Below are 16,541 nucleotides of genomic sequence, written 5' to 3' on the forward strand. Positions count from 1 at the left end.
CTTGGCTGTGAGCAGTAAAGACCAGTTCCGGAGAATTCAAACAGTATCTGGTTAAATTAAGCATGGCTTATTGGAATATTAAGGGAATGGCAGGTGGAGGAGCCTACCAAATGAATGGGGAACCAGGCTTGGGAATAGTAGGAACCAAGGTTGCTCTGGAGGACCTCCCAGCAGGAAATAGGAAGCTGGACAGTAATCCCTTTGTAGCCAGGACAGCCGAGGCAGTCCTCCACTGGCACAGCCACTTCCTTAGTTGTTACTACCACCACCTCCCCTGTTGTTGCATCCTCAATAAAAGTTGCCCCCATCAGCTTGTATTAGCTGTCTAATGCCATGTAGCAAATTATCCCAAAAGTTAGTGACTTAAAATACCAACTCATCTGTTATCTCTCTTGGTATCTGTTGGTTAGGAATTTGGGAAGTGCTCAGCTGGGCAGTTCTTGCTTGGGGTCTCTCATGTGGTTGCAGTTGTGTACTGGATGGGCTAACTTTGTCTGAAGTCTTGACAGGGCTAGAGGATCTACTTCCAAGGTGGCTCACTCTCATAGTTCACATGTTGGTGCTGCTTATGGGCTGCAGGCCTCAGTTCTTGTCCAGGTGGGTATCTCCATAGGGTTGCTTGAGTGTCCTCATGCAGAGAGACTGGCTTTTCCTGGAGTGAGTGATCCAGGAGGCCTAGGTGAAAGCCTCAGTGCCTTTTATGATGGTCACTTCTCCTGTATTCTATTGATATACAAGGGCTTTCCAAGTTCAAGGCAAGGGAACACAGACCCCACCTCATGATGGAGGAGTATCAGCATTACATAAAAGAAGCATGTAGGACTGGATATATGTTGATGTGTGCCATACTGCTTGTCATCCTTGAATCACTTTCTCAAGATCAAAGGGATCTGATTGGCCAGGATTAGTCATGGTCTCACTCCTTCTGACTGTCCTAGGGGTGGGAAAGGAGGTTGTGGCTATACTCTGCTTCTAAAGGCAAAGATAGTTGCCTGAACTATTCTCCCACCAAGACTACACAGGGTCTGGAAGAAGGAGCTCACCAAAATGAAATAGTTTGCTCTTAAGAAGGAGGATGGAAGCTGGGTACCCTGAAATTGATAAATATTTACCATCCTTCCTTTGAATGAACTCAGTTGGGGCATTTGTTTTCAGTATGCCACCAGCTCTTTGGGAAGACACTGGAATAATAAGATAAAACTGCTGTAACAACTTGACCCTTCTTCCATGTACCAACAATACTTGAACTTTAAAATCAATCCTAATGAAGCTACTACTTTTTTTTTTTTTTTTTTTGCGGTACGCTGGCCTCTCACTGCAGAGGCCTCTCCTGTCGCAGAGCACGGGCTCCGGACGTGCAAGCCCAGCGGCCATGGCTCACGGGCCTAGCCGCTCCGCGGTATGTGGGATCTTCCCGGTACGGGGCACGAACCCGCGTCTCCTGCATCAGCAGGCGGACTCTCAACCACTGCGCCACCAGGGAAGCCCGAAGCTACTACTTTTTAACTTGTTCACTCCACAAATATATACTGAGCTCTTAAGAGAGTGCAGTGCATTCTTCTGGGCCCCAAGCAACAGTAATCAGACAGGAATTCTGCTTTCAAAGAGCAGTCTAGTAGGGAAGATAAGGCATGAGTGGACCCTTACCAGCAGCAGGAGGTATGTGCTGGTGGTGATGTGGTCTGGGGGCGGCTGGCTATTGACTGGGCCTTTGGGGCCTTTTGGGCAGCATCTCCATTGACTGACTTCAATCTAAGGACTGGTCCTTAGGTCCTATAGTGGATATTCTTAGTATATTCAGAGATCATCAGACCACTAGTGACAGATTGACCCTGACACATGAGACTGATATATTAATAGAATGTCCCTTTATTTGCTTACAGTAGGGAGGCTAGATCCCTTACAATGGCCAGAATATTCATGTGGCACCCAGGGTGCCCTTTTTTATACGTATCGAGGTACAGGCATTTTTGCTATAATTCCTTGAATGTGGTCCTGCAGAACCTTATGTTCTATAACAAATATGAAAAATAACAGGACTTAAGGGGCAAATAAGATTGGAGCAGACCACTCAAATCCTAGGCAGCTTTGTAACTAGAACACTAATAAAAATAACTGTCCTACTAAAATGAAATTCCCACTGTTTTTGGTACCCAGCATGATAGTCCTTTGCTATCTTAAACTCTGGGGCTGTGCTTTCTCTTTTGAGATAAGATCTTTGAGAACATTTGCTTCTAATAGTCTCATCAAAGTAAAAAATCTGATCCTGGGTGCAGACTTCTTTATGAGACCTCCAAAACAATTAATGGGGAGGAAACATCTTTGCTTCATTTTTACTCTCATCTTCCCCAGATGGCTTAACTTAGTAGAAAGTATAGTGGTTTTTGAAGCTACTAATCAGCCATTACTTGCACTAAAAGAAGGTACTTTTATAGGATTTTCAGCTCTTTTCTTTAGATCTTCCTGTATAAGTTAAGGTTTCTCATTAATTGTAAGAAAGCTTGCCCCTGGTCACTTCAAAACATTAACAAGCTGGGGAAAATTGCATACCAACCAAAACAACTTTTGCCTCATACCTACACCATTCTCCCACTTACCAGCTGCACATGAGCCAATTCAGATTTAAAAATCTATCACACATAGTATAATACCCTCTAGGTCCATCCATGTTGTTGCAAATGGCAAATTTCATTCCTTTTTATGACTAATATTCCATTGTGTGCATATATATATATGCCACATCTTCTTTACCCATTCATGTATCGATGGACACTTAGGTTGCTTCCATGTCTTGGCAAAAATAATGCTGCAGTAAACATTAGCGTGCATATATTTTTTTGAATTAGTGTTTTTATTTTCTTTGGATAAATACCCAGAAGTGGAATTGTTAGATTGTATGGTAGTTCTATTTTTAATTTTTTGAAGAACCTCCATACTGTTTTCCCTAGTAGCTGCACCAATTTACATTCCCACCAACAGTGCATAAGGGTTCCCTTTTCTCCATGTTCTTACCAACACTTGTTATTTCTTGTCTTTTTGGTAATAGCCATTCTTTTTTTTTTTGGATGCGTTGGGTCTTCGTTGCTGTGCGCTGGCTTTCTGTAGTTGCGGTGAGCAGGGGCTACTCTTCGTTGCAGTGCGCGGGCTTCTCATTGCGGTGACTTCTCTTGTTGTGGAGCACGGGCTCTAGGCACGCGGGCTTCAGTAGTTGTGGCACGCAGGCTTCAGTAGTTATGGCTCGCGGGCTGTAGAGCGCAGGCTCAGTAGTTGTGGTGCACGGGCTTAGTTGCTCCTCGGCATGTGGGATCTTCCCGGACCAGGGCTCGAACCGATGTCCCCTGCATTGGCAGGTGGATTCTTAACCACTGCGCCACCAGGGAAGCCCCAAGAGTCATTCCTTTTAAAAAGTCAATCTGGAACTTATATTGCTGTAGAACTAGTCTTGTTTTAGTTTGTCCATAAATTCCTGTGTTCCTTTCTGGGGAATCATGTTTACCTTCCATGTAGATCCTACACATGTGATGGGCCTGTACCCAGACCTGCTACCCACAGACTACAGGAAGCAGCTACAGTATCCTAACCCGCTGCCTGTGCTTTCTGGGGCTGAGTTGGAGAAGGCTCACTTAGCTCTGATTGACTACCTGACACAGGTAGGTATATACAGAAGTATATGGAAGAGTTTACCTGGAAGTTCCAGTACCTGCTTCTCTATGGCGGGGAACTGGGGGCCTTCTGTAATGCCACAGGTATTCCATGAATGAACACTATTGAAGTGTGGGGGGGGCACATTTTTTTCTGCTTCATCTCCCTGCTTAACAATAGTATTGAGCTCTTTTTTGCCAAATCCTGATACCAGGAAACACATTCAGTTCATGGTAAATTCACACTAAGCTATTATAGGAACTAAAAAGAGAAAAGTTTAGTTGATAGAAAAGAATACATTTTTTTAAAACAAACTTTTTGGGAACATATATACTTTCGGAAAAAAATATATGCTCTATGCAGCAAACTTGGAAAACACAGAAAAGTATAAAACAAAAATAAAAATCACCTATAGCTCTACCACCCAGAGAAAATTAACTAACATTTTAGTGTTGTCCTTCCAGACTTTTATTTGTACCTGTGAATAATTTTTGTTTATTTATATATTGGTTTACTTATTACAAATGGATATCAAGCTATATATTATTTTATAGCTTACTTTTAAAACATTTAGGCACATATCAGGAAAGTCCTTCCCTGTCATTAAATATTCTTCTATAACATGTTTTATTTTAGGGGGAGTATTTAGATTTAAATTATTTTCAATTTAATGTTATGGGCAGATAAGTGAAATTTTCATGTCAGCACTAAAACTAATGTCTCCATTGAAGCCTCTGAACCCTACATTTCTGTGCACCCACTCAGAGTCAGAGAACTCACTAAATTTATTTATTTATTTAAATTTATTTAAATATTTGTTTAAATTATTTATTTATTTATTTCCTGTGCACCCACTCAGAGTCAGAGAACTTACTAAATTTTTTCCCAAAAGTGTTCTGCTGACCTTTGTAAGGGGTCCTCTGGATGGGCATGAAAAGTATTGCTAGGAAAATTGTAAGCCAGCTTCCCATCACCTGCTTCTGGGTCAGTGGGTGTCCCACAGGTCCAGTCAGGCATCCATTGCCTTGGCATTTCCTTGACATTGGACTCCAGGGGTGGCTGGCAGCCCGCAAGGAGCACAGAAACTTGCCTCTGTCTGCATACTGCACACCCCATGAGCCACGTGAAAAATGGTTCCCGGGGCTGAAAGTCTCCCAAGCGTGTGGCATCACAGAAAACCCTCTATTTTCAACATCTTAGCTTTAGGGGACTCCAAGCATACATTTTTCCCTGGCCTTCTCCACTGAGCTTGGAATATGTGGAGATAACTGACATGAGCATTGTGCCAGAGAGTTGGTAGAACAAATTAGACCATGGGCGTGTCAGTCATAAAATGGTACAAACTGGATGATTCCGTTTATATAAAGTTCGAGAACAGGGGGAAAGTAATCTCTAGTGATAGAAGTCAGATCAGTGGGGGTAGAGGGTGGGTGAGATTCTTTGGGAAGAGCACAAGGGGACTTTCAGGGGTAAAAGAAATGTTTCACTTTTTGATTGGGATGGTGGTTACATGCATGTATATATCTGTCAAAACGCATCTGATAGTATACTTTTGAGGGATACATTTTATTGTATATAACATACCTCAATAAAGTTGATTTAAAAAAAGAAAAGAACACAGGCTTTGGAATCAGACCCTAATTTGAAATATGCCTCTGCCACTTAGGAGGTATCTAATATCTGTGCCTTAGGTTCTTCACTTATAAAATGGGGCTAATATTACCTGCATTTGTTTTAGGTTTACAATAAGATAATATATAAAGTGCTTGGCATAGTGCCTGGTCTGTAGTAAATACTCAGTAGATAATTGTCTTTGTGTCTGGTGATTTGGTGGTCATCTATTTTGATCCCTGATAGAAATTGAATGCTAATGTGGGATCAGGGTGGGTAAGTGTGAGCTGATTTAGACGTATTTGGAATTGCCTAGTAGCTCGGGTGATAAAGAAAGATTTAGTCCTGGCCTTGACCCCGCATTTTTGGCCTTGGCAGAAACGAAGCCAATTGGTCAAGAAGCTGAATGACTCTGATCACCAGTCTAGCACCTCCCCGCTCATGGAAGGCACTCCTACCATCAAATCCAAGAAGAAGCTGCTGCAAATCATTGACACCACCCTGCTCAAGTGCTACCTCCATGTGAGTTCTCCAGCACTCGGGTCCCCACAGTCCCCTACTCTGGGGTCCCTGCCCCTGGTAAGAGTGAAGCCTTTGATGACAGGAACCAGCTACTCTTGGCCTGACGTCTGTGAGCTTCTTGGAATTGAGGGGATACGGCGAGATGTTGACCCAGAATCTTACAGTGGGCTGGTCTTCTCTGCTAAGATGGGGGTTAGTGCTATGAGGTGAACAGGGACAGTATTTCCCCAAAGAAAATTTCCCCTTTCTTTACCCTCCCTCTCCCAAAAAAACCCTTGAAACATGTTGTTTGAAAGAGCATAAATGCTTTACAAGGTACTACCTGTAGTCCTGGCAGAGGGTTGTTTGCTGTCTCTTGCTTGTCACACCCCTGGTGTTTCAGCCTGAAGCAGGCCAGGGCTGGGGAAGGGGCGGGCTCCCCAGGAAGCAGCTTCTGCTGAAATCCTACCTCCTCTGCAGACGAACGTGGCCCTGGTGGCCCCCTTGCTGCGCCTGGAGAACAACCACTGCCACATCGAAGAGAGCGAGCACGTGCTGAAGAAGGCTCACAAGTACAGCGAACTGATCATCCTGTACGAGAAGAAGGGGCTCCATGAGAAAGGTGACTGGAGGAGAGGTTTCTTTGGCTGGGAGGGTCTCTTGTATTTTGACTGAGGTGTTGTTAGTGAATCAGGTCCGGCTGCTCCCCGCTCGAAAATTAATACACGAGACAGAGACAAATGTTGGTTAGAAAGGAAAGTTGCTTTTAATAGAGTGCTGGCAGTCTGGGGAGATGGTGGACTCAGTGTGCCCCAAAAGCCCCCTCTGAAGATTCTGCTCGACAAAGGGAAAAAGGGAAGTAATCTCAGTTAATCATTGAGATAGGGGCCATCCCCCACTGTGTGCAGGCCTGTTACCTTCTCGTGATTTTTCTTTAGATGCTATCTTGTTCACACAGTTTGTTCACAAGATTACTGAAGGGGAAGCTAGGGAGGAGATCTGGCCCTCTTTTAATTACTTATTCTTCATTTCTACTTCTTTGATCTATGGAAAGAACCAACGAGTTAGGCAAAGTATTGTGTGATCACAAGATTTGAAAGGTGTGCTAGGGCTACAGATGAGCAGAGCATGTAGGTGCCTGGTTTAAGGTTAGTGACAAGACAAAGGGGCCTCCTGCAAAGACCTCTTTCCTGCCAAAAACTGCTTACAGTGTGATGACTTTCCATGGAGATACGCCTTCTGGAAGGGGTTCATGACCTTATTCTTGGGCTTCATGGCCAGCTCTGCAGGTGCTGGTGGACCAGTCCAAGAAAGCGAATTCCCCTCTGAAAGGCCATGAGAGGACAGTGCAGTACCTGCAACATCTGGGTAAGTCCAGCTTGTGGAAGGGGCGCAGGGAGAGGATGGTGCGAGTGGACCTGACCTCTCTCCCTTTCTGATTCCGACTGGTCATTCCCCTCCCTCCCCCGTGTTCACCCAACTGGGTTCCTCTGACTGGGGTGAAAGTTCCCCCGGTGATGGAACCATGACAGCTCCTTGGTGTGTAGCCAGCTCGGTAGGCCCAAGTAGCCCTGAGTGACTGGTGCTTGGACAGAGCTATCTTCTCTGGAAGATAAATCCTGGGCAACCTGGGCATCTGCCTTCCCGGTCCTATGGGCAGTGTGGGTGGGCTTCATCTGCTGACTTTTCCCTCTAGGCACAGAAAACCTGCATTTGATTTTTTCCTACTCAGTGTGGGTGCTGAGAGACTTTCCAGAGGATGGGCTGAAGGTAGGTCACGGAGCCCCTTGGATTTATCTGGCACCACGGTTGGTCCTGATTCTACTTCAGACGGCAGTGGATGGAGGGGGAGGAAGGATTCATGCAGTTCTCTGGTGTTTCAAAGACTGGGAAACGTGGAACAGCAATGAGTGGAGTGGAAAGAGCCTGGTGCAGATGCCAGGAGACCTGCGACCTAGTCTGTCCCATAGTAACTGGCCACAGATACCCTTCCCATACAGTGTCTGTCCACTTGACCCTACACTTGTGCACATGTGCATTTGGAAGAATTGCCATCAGATGGTTCTGCTGCTAGAACTTGGGTTTTGTTCCAACAGATATTTACTGAGGACCTCCCAGAGGTGGAGTCTCTGCCACGAGACCGAGTGCTTGGCTTCTTAGTGGAGAATTTTAAGGGTCTGGCAGTTCCTTATCTGGTAAGGTATTTTTTGATCTGAACTAAAAAGCTTCAAGCCCAGGATCCAGGACTGCATGCGTCAGTGATTAGCCAGTTCAGATTAGGGTTTGTGTCCCTTGGGGATTGGAAGGAATGTAAGGAAGGAATTGTAAGGAATGTAAGGAATGTAATATCCTCTGAAGACAGAGATCCCAGTAGACCAAGCTGGAGATGTCACTTTTTGATGCTATCTTCTAAAGATTTAAAGATGCTACCTTCTAAAGATGACGTTCAGAGAGATAAAAGAGAAGGATGTTGGAGAAAAACATTTCAAAGCCACATTTGTACAGCCAGACTCAACTGTGACCGAAGGACAACAAATCAGTCCTAAGTACCAGAATGCAAATATTCAACCTTAATTACATGGGCTGATTTGGAGGATTATGAGACAGAGTTAATAAAGGAGCTTCGATTGGAAATCAAGACAATAATTCCTGATATTGCTGGGTTGTACTGTGAAATTTCCCAGTGGTTTTAGAAGAGCTATCCCTTGGTAATATTTATGGCCTAATTAAGGGACAATCTGGATGGGACCTCTTGGGCCTTAAAAATGTGAGGGAGCCTGGGCAATGGGCTGGGTCACAGCACAGAGGGTACCAGGCAGACCTGTATCTTGCCTCAGGAACACGTCATCCACGTTTGGGAGGAGACGGGCTCTCGGTTCCACAACTGCCTGATCCAGCTGTACTGTGAGAAGGTGCAAGGTCTGATGAAGGAGTATCTCCTGTCCTTCCCTGCAGGTACCAGTTCTTGGAAAGCGGGGTGGCCCCAGGCCTTAGAGGAGAGCTGGACCTGAGGGTGCCGTGGGTGGTTTAGGGGAGCAGACCTTCTCTGTAGGCCCAGGTGGGCAGGCAGTGCCTCAGAGGAGCCAGGGCAGCTAAGTGACCCCACAGGTGAGACTCAGGGACTGGTGTCCGGATCTGGGCACCTCTTAGCTTCCCTGGGCGTCACCCCTGGTGGTGGGGAAGGAGCAGATCTGTCCGCAGAGTGACACCTGTGCTGATAAGAAACAGGTTTGTCTAGCAGAGTGCTTCTCTATGCAGCTTGGTTTTTTTTTCTTACCTCAAGCTGATGTTTTGGGGCCATGTAGAGACCATAAGCTAAGAGAAGGCCAACTGGAAACCACCATGGAGGCCCTTTCTGATTATTGAATCCCATCCCTCTCGTCTTTCTTAATGACCCCACATTGCTGCCTGACAGCATCCTTTCATGCTGAGCATGGTTTTCCTTCAAGGCAAAACTCCAGTCCCTGCTGGTGAGGAAGAAGGAGAGCTGGGAGAATACCGACGGAAGCTCCTTAAGTTCTTGGAAATTTCTAGCTACTATGACCCAGGCCGGCTCATCTGTGATTTTCCTTTTGATGGTGAGTGTCTGGCTTAGGTCCAGAGCCACTTTAGCAGAAGGTAATGCAAAAACGGATCTTTCCCTTTTACCAGTTCCCCAGCCCTCCAAAAGGTTGGGCCTGGGAAAAACCACATGTTTCAGGCCTGTGCTCCTGTTCTTTCCCCTCTGAAGGCTCAGTTTTGTTTGAGAGGAGTCTCTTTTGGGTATGAACCACATGCTAATTTTTATTTATTTATTTATTTTTGGCTGCGTTGAGGCTTCATTGCTGCACACGGGCTTTCTCTAGTTGCGGCGAGCGGGGGCTACTCTTCGTTGCGGTGCGCGGGCTTCTCATTGCGGTGGCTTCTCTTGTTGCGGAGCACGGGCTCTAGGCGCGTGGGCTTCAGTAGTTGTGGCACGTGGGCTCAGTAGTTGTGGCTTGCGGGCTCTAGAGCGCAGGCTCAGTAGCTGTGGCACATGGGCTTAGTTGCTCCGCGGCATGTGGGATCTTCCCGGACCAGGGCTTGAACCCGTGTCCTCTGCATTGGCAAGCGGATTCTTGACCACTGTGCCACTAGGGAAGCCCCACCACATGCTAACTGATGGCCAGGTTGAAAGCTGTTTCTTGCTTCAGTACGTATTCTTGGCCAAGTTCATTGGTTAGCAGTTTTTACAATCTGGCATAATGTCTAATTATACATCAGACAGACGTGTGTCTGAAAAAAGACACACGTCTGTCTGATGTATAAGCTCCATGAGAGCAGAGACCAGGTGTCTGTTTACCTAGCTGAAGTGCCTGGTACATTGTAGGTGCTTATTATGCACTTGGCTGATCATCAAGTGTTGTTGCCCATTTATAAGCAGTCACAAAAAAGATGGGATAAAGTACCTCCTAAAATAGCTCCTTCCCCTCTTCCCTTTTAAAAATTTTAGTAATTTTCTCCTTGAAAAAAATCCCAAGTAATAAAAATATTTTTTCCCCTTTTATATTTCCCCAATACCCATTCCTCTAATAGCTTAGCCCCTGGCCTTGGGCTTGCCTAATAGGGATGATGGTTACTTATACACCTTTTTCCCCACAGGCCTCTTAGAAGAGCGTGCTCTGCTGCTGGGACGCATGGGGAAACACGAACAAGCTCTCTTCATCTATGTCCACATCCTGAAGGATACGAGAATGGCTGAAGAGTACGTTGACCCTGTCATCCCACCTTGCAAGGGTCTAAAAGAGGCCCCCCAGAGAGATGAGAGGCGTGAGAGGCTAAGAAAGCCACCCCTCCACCCTTCAGCAGGAGCGAGAATCACCTCGTATGCTGGCTCCCGATTTTGCTGTTGTTAGGCTGCTCACGCAGGCAGCATCGATGCGCTGTCTCTAGACGTGGCCTTGTCTGACCACTTTCTCCCTTGCAGGTACTGCCACAAGCATTATGACCAAAATAAAGATGGCAACAAAGATGTAAGTAGTGACCCTGGCCCCAGGGAGCACGGGTGCATTGCACTGTCCCGCTTAGCATAGCTAACCCCTCTGGTTTGGCCACAGGTGACCCTGGTATGAATTGCTAAGATAAGACAGGTCATGGGTCAATGCGCTGATTGGTTTTGCACGTGCGTGTTGAGGTAGAGGCAGCGTGACCATGATCCTGGTTTGCTTGGGATGGTTCTGGCTTACATCTGTCGTCGTCCGTGTGATTATTCCTAGCACCCCTGCCCCTTTACTCTCGAAAAAATCCTGATTTATGTAATAAATTTATGTGGTCAGCCTGTTGAGAAGGAACATCTGATGGTTCTGGTAAGGTGCACACGTGTGCTCTGTCTAGATTGCACATGGATCTGTCAATGTACAAAGACGTTTTTGGTGGCCATGACTGGGGGTAGGGGTGCTACTGGAATCTAGGAGATAGAGGCCAGAGTTGCTGTTAAACAGTGCACAGCACAGACGCAGCAAAGAATTATTCGGCCCAGAATACTGAGTGCTGAGGCTGAGAAACTGTGGTACGGGTACCAGTAGGAGATGCAGCATCTCATCTTGGGTAATCCTCACCTGCTAATACGTGGCAGGGTCTCAGCCTTCAAAGCCAAAGGAAATGAGGGATCTCTTTGAGTCGTTTTGTTAACAATGTAATGCAAAACAAATACAAGGCATTTCATTTTTTTTCTCTCAGGGAGAACACAATCTTTAATTTTTGACATCTTCAGTTGACTGACTTTACAAAATTTTTTAAAAGGTGAAAAATGATGAGTTTTAAATGCTCCGTGACAGCTGTTCCTATAGACCAACCCTCTTGCCTTTAGGTGTGGTCACACTGGGGGTTCTGGGAGGGTTGCTGCCAACCTGACATGCGTGGCTTGTTGTGTATGAGACAGGTGTATCTGTCCCTGCTCCGGATGTACCTGTCCCCGCCCAGCGTTCACTGCCTGGGGCCAATCAAGCTGGAATTGCTGGAGCCACAAGCCAACCTCCAAGCCGCCCTGCAGGTCCTCGAGCTGCACCATGGCAAACTGGATACCACCAAGGTCAGGAGTTCTTCTCGGGGAGACGGAGGGCGCGTGTGGACAGCATGGAATGAGAAGAGGGGCCAGAGGAGGGACTGGAGTTCGAGGGCTCCGTGACGTCAGTCATTTCCTCAGTCTCACTCGTGTCCTGCCTCACCCTATTCCCTTTTCTCTTCCCGTCCCCAGGCCATCAACCTTCTTCCAGCGAACACTCAGATTAACGATATACGCATCTTTCTGGAAAAGGTCTTGGAAGAGAATGCACAAAAGAAACGGTTCAATCAAGTGCTCAAGAACCTTCTCCATGCAGAGTTCCTGAGGGTATGAGCCTTTCAGACACGAGGGCAGGCGTGTACTTTTCAGTGTGAGACAGTTACCACGTTCCCTGTAGATAAAGGGAGAGCTTTATGCTTTTGAACTCTAGTTCAAGCTGATCGGTAACCAACTGGGCATTTAAATGCAGGTGTTTCAATTAGGGGAGTCTCTGGGGGCTGGGAAATGAGACAGTGCCGGCCCTTCCTTCTGTTCTAAATACCTGCTGGACAGTGGGACTTTTCCCCCAATCTCTCTGCTCCCAGGTCCAGGAAGAGCGGATTTTACACCAGCAGGTGAAGTGCATCATCACAGAGGAGAAGGTGTGCATGGTGTGTAAGAAGAAAATTGGGAACAGGTGAGCCTCATCCACAGCTATGCATTGTCGGCTCTGATGTGGGTCACACTCAGGATGGATTTAAATGTCCCTATGCCCCTTAACCAAAGAGGAAAGTGGGGCCTCCCTGGTGGCGCAGTGGTTGAGAGTCCGCCTGCCGATGCAGGGGATACGGGTTCGTGCCCCGGTCTGGGAGGATCCCATATGCCGTGGAGCGGCTGGGCCCGTGAGCCATGGCTGCTGAGCCTGCGCGTCCGGAGCCTGTGCTCCGCAACGGGAGAGGCCACAACAGTGAGAGGCCCGCGTACCACAAAAAAAAAAAAAAAAAAAAAAGAGGAAAGTGCAGCTGCAGACTATCCGGGCCGCTTTTCGTTCTTGAGGCTCCAGAGGGCAGGCCACGTTGTCTGACGGGGGTGTGGAGGGGGTTTGAGAGTTTAAAGGCCTGAAATGTATGGCATGGAGCTCTTGACTCCTTGCCCATAAAGCCCTTCCCCTCTGGCAGCTAAACATTGTGATGTAGCCAGGGGGTGTGTGAGAACTGTATGTGGGCAGGAAGCCCTTATCTTTTAAGGATACACCTCTGAAGGAAGAAAAAGGTCTTTCAACCTGCTGCCTCATGATTTGAGTAAAATCCTGAGGCAGCATCATTCTGTTTTAAGGCATATACTCCAGTCAGTCCCCTTTCCTTCAAAGAAGAATGATTTGTCCTTTTTCTTATATGGCTGGAAGAATCCTTTTCTTTAGAAAGACTCGCTATCCTTTGTTAAAAGTAGCCCAAGGGACTTCCCTGGTGGCGCAGTGGATAAGACTCCGCACTCCCAGTGCAGGGGGTCCAGGTTTGATCCCTGGTCAGGGAACTAGAGCCCACATGCATGCTGCTACTAAGAGTTCACATGCCGCAACTAAGGAGCCCACCTGCTGCAACTAAGGCCTGGTGCAACCAAATAAATAAACAAATATTAAAAAAAAAATTAGCCCAAAACTTGTTCTGATGAGCAGTTGGCTCTCAGCCGCTGCTGAGCCAGGCTGGTGTACTGCCCCATCTGCCTATGCTTGCACATTGATGACAGTAAGAAATATCCCCATGCGCTCAAATGGCGTGGACCTCATCCTCTGTTCGGATATTTGACAGAGATGGTGACTACGTAAATCCAGAGATGCCAGGCTGCTCTTTGTGGTTAGGGTGGGCGGCTTCTGGAATGGCACCCGGTAAGGTGCCTTTTCCGGTAAGAAGTGGTCTTCTCTTAGAGGCAGTCCTCACTCCCAGGTCATTTTCCTTCCCTGCAGTGCATTTGCAAGATACCCCAATGGGGTGGTCGTGCACTATTTCTGCTCCAAAGAGGTCAACCCGGCTGACACCTGAGCCCAGCAAGCCGAAGACTGAGCAGCGGACAACTCGGCTATCCCAGAGGCGGGGAGAGCCCCGGCCTGGGGAATCGGGGGCTGCTGCCACCACCAGGAGTCTCCCCATTTGGACACTACTGGCTACCTTGTGCCGTGGAACATCTCTGAATCAATGAGACTTGTGTTCTGGCGTTGCCAGACTTTTAATAGAAAAAGCAATTAGTTACACCTTATATACCATTATGTTGCAGGCAATTCCGGAGAATTTTATACCTGCTTGGACAGGAGGAGATGGGGAAGGGCACCATCCTGTCTTTGCATTCCAATCACCCGAATAAGGAAACTGTCTCAGGTGTTTGCAACCCTGGGGTTGTTTATTCCAAGTTTTCTATTAAGATACATGCAGGACTTCACAGGAGCCCTCAGCTCGGCTGCCTGAAGGCCTGGAGTACCAGAGCTCCTCTGGCTGCAAAGACCAAATGGCCCGTCCTCTAGGTAATGCTGGTCACTTTGTAGTCGCTGACCCTGTGTCCCCCCACCAGTCTCCCTACTCGGCTCTTTATTTTTCAGTCTCCTTCACTTTCTACTTATTTTTTTCCTTTATCTCACCCCCCACTTCTCCACCCAGGCTTTCTCTCCTATTTTCCTGACACCGGGAATAACTAGTATTTTAAACAAGGTAAAATGAGAAGCAAGAGGAAGTCCCAGTTTCTAGGAATACATTGCTCGATTGTCAGGTGTGTTGTAAATAGATCCTCCCTGGACTGTATGCACTGTGCCTGGAAGCTTAGGAGAGCCTCATTCTCGGTCCCTCGGGGCCGAGTGTGACGGCTGCTCTAAGGGTGGGCTGCCCTGGGTATGTGACCTCTTGGCAGGTGTCCGCAGAGGCCCCTGCTCCTGGTTCATCCACCAGCCACCCAGGGCAGGTTGGTTTAGGCTTTCTGAGCAGAGTGCTTTGTGCTCTGGGCACCTTTCTCTTCCCAGCCAGTGTCATCCGCCTACCTTACACCTTGGCCTGGCCATTGTTCTCCAGCTTTGTTTTGCAGGGGTTGGAGGATGGCTCTGGGATATGGTAGGTAGGTGGATCTCTGCTACACACAGAGAACGATCAGATCAGGAACTGACACTGACGTGATGTAGGGCGTGCTTGTGAGGTGCTTGGGGACAGCCGAGAGTCAGCCGAGCTGCTGGCAGCAGGAGTTTGTGACATAACTCACTGCCAGATCCGCTGAGCACTTGTTTGTGTTTGGGGGAGACCCTGCCTCCCACAGGGCTCTAGAGCCCACAGGAGGGGTGCCTAGCACTGCAGGCTGAGGACACAGGGACAGCGGCCCTGCATCCTGTCCTCCTGGGGATTTTGTAGATGCATCGTCTTGTTACCCCAGTGTTTCTAACAGTAATGAGGGTATGTGACAGCACCCGATACTGATACTGTTCTAGTGGCCTGTCCTTGACATGAGATCCTTTCGAAACCCCAGCACCGTGCTGTCTGGGGCCTGTGTTGTAGCCTGACTTGCTGGTGTAGATGAGGCTCCTCCCAGGCACGCTCTCTGCAGAGGGTCTGAAGGGACGGAGTGAGGGCCGTCAGCATGGTTCACAGAGGCAGGGCACTCTGCTCAGGTTTGGGAGGCCAAGCAGTGCTTCACAAGATCCACGTCCCACTGGCCACACCCCCGCTGAGATGCAGTGCTGCCCGGGGCCCTGTTTGCAGCGGCTTGGACTGAGCTTCCACTGGGAGCAGCCGCAGAAACTGGCCCCGCCCCGAGCGCCCTGCCTTCCCCGCCTGCGGTGTGTGTCTCTCCCTACCTGTGTGGCACACGTGTTTGAAGCAGTAGAATGAAGAATGTGTGTTTCCTTCCCTTCTGGAATACATAAATGACCCAGTTTTCCTGAACTCCATTCTCCTTCCCTGGACTCTCTGCCCTCCGTGGAGGTGTGGAGAAAGCTGGAGATGAAAGCTCTGTAGTGTGGACGACGAAGATCTCTCATAATAAACATCATGAAGTACGAAAGCAAGCCTGTCTGGGTCTCTTTTTCCCCCTTTCCTGTGGGATTTGATGAAAATAACAATGAGACGTTAATAATCGAGAAGACTAATCCAATTAGTGACTGAGAAAAAAAGTCAGTATAACACTGCTGTGTTGATGTGTGCCGTCCAGTACAGCTAGTGTGTAGCTGATATTGACAGCACAGATACAGAACATTTCCAGCATCACAAAAGTGCTAGCAGACACTGCAACTCTAGCTGACCCAGACTACTTGCCCTTCATTTCACATATTAGGGCCTTGTGCCTCTTCCTCTTCCTGCAGCTCAGTGACTGGGACAGGCAGGAAAGATGTTGAGTTGGTGGGATTAAGGGACCTAGGGATGTTTGAGAAGTGGAGAAGTGTTGGTCCACTTTGGCCACCTCCAAAAAGGCAATCTGGTCCTTCTGTGTCCCTCTCCGGAGCCATCTCTGGCCATCCTGCGTTTTCCCTGGGGATGAAAAAAACGTCTGGGACTAAGAGGTATGACTTTCTTGAGGCATGGGGCCGATGACTTCCAGGAGAGAGTGTGGTACAGCCCAGAAAGCACTCTAATCAGTCAGGGGTCCTGGACACCAGGCCTGGCTCTGCCCCCAGCTAGCTCTGTGCCCCTCCCTCAGGCTCCCCTGCTGTGGCTCCGTGGGCCTCCACATTGTGCATACAGGTCACTAAGAGGCTGGAACTCTGGCACTTCTGAGACCCCAGCACAGGTCTTGGCCTCATGCTCCAAATTAAGCAGAA

General features: G+C 47.8%; 1 protein-coding gene across 3 annotated transcripts in view; it reads left to right on the forward strand.

Moving 5' to 3' along the window:
- Positions 1 to 13,794, forward strand: part of VPS39 (VPS39 subunit of HOPS complex) — a gene marked incomplete at both ends in the record, with an annotated part of 45,920 nt that extends 32,126 nt beyond the window's left edge. For all 3 annotated transcript variants that reach the window (XM_079700640.1, XM_079700642.1, XM_079700641.1), the window contains 14 exons: positions 3,508 to 3,650; positions 5,632 to 5,775; positions 6,235 to 6,376; positions 7,036 to 7,122; positions 7,451 to 7,524; positions 7,851 to 7,949; positions 8,592 to 8,709; positions 9,204 to 9,332; positions 10,375 to 10,477; positions 10,700 to 10,745; positions 11,654 to 11,803; positions 11,969 to 12,103; positions 12,361 to 12,452; positions 13,719 to 13,794. In XM_079700640.1, the coding sequence (XP_079556766.1) occupies positions 3,508 to 3,650; positions 5,632 to 5,775; positions 6,235 to 6,376; positions 7,036 to 7,122; positions 7,451 to 7,524; positions 7,851 to 7,949; positions 8,592 to 8,709; positions 9,204 to 9,332; positions 10,375 to 10,477; positions 10,700 to 10,745; positions 11,654 to 11,803; positions 11,969 to 12,103; positions 12,361 to 12,452; positions 13,719 to 13,794 (1,538 nt within the window). The remainder of the gene's footprint in view (positions 1 to 3,507; positions 3,651 to 5,631; positions 5,776 to 6,234; positions 6,377 to 7,035; positions 7,123 to 7,450; positions 7,525 to 7,850; positions 7,950 to 8,591; positions 8,710 to 9,203; positions 9,333 to 10,374; positions 10,478 to 10,699; positions 10,746 to 11,653; positions 11,804 to 11,968; positions 12,104 to 12,360; positions 12,453 to 13,718) is intronic.
- Between the last annotated feature and the right edge of the window lie 2,747 nt (positions 13,795 to 16,541).

This window comes from Hyperoodon ampullatus (assembly GCF_949752795.1).
Source record: "Hyperoodon ampullatus genome assembly, chromosome: 3".
Lineage (NCBI taxonomy): Eukaryota > Metazoa > Chordata > Mammalia > Artiodactyla > Ziphiidae > Hyperoodon > Hyperoodon ampullatus.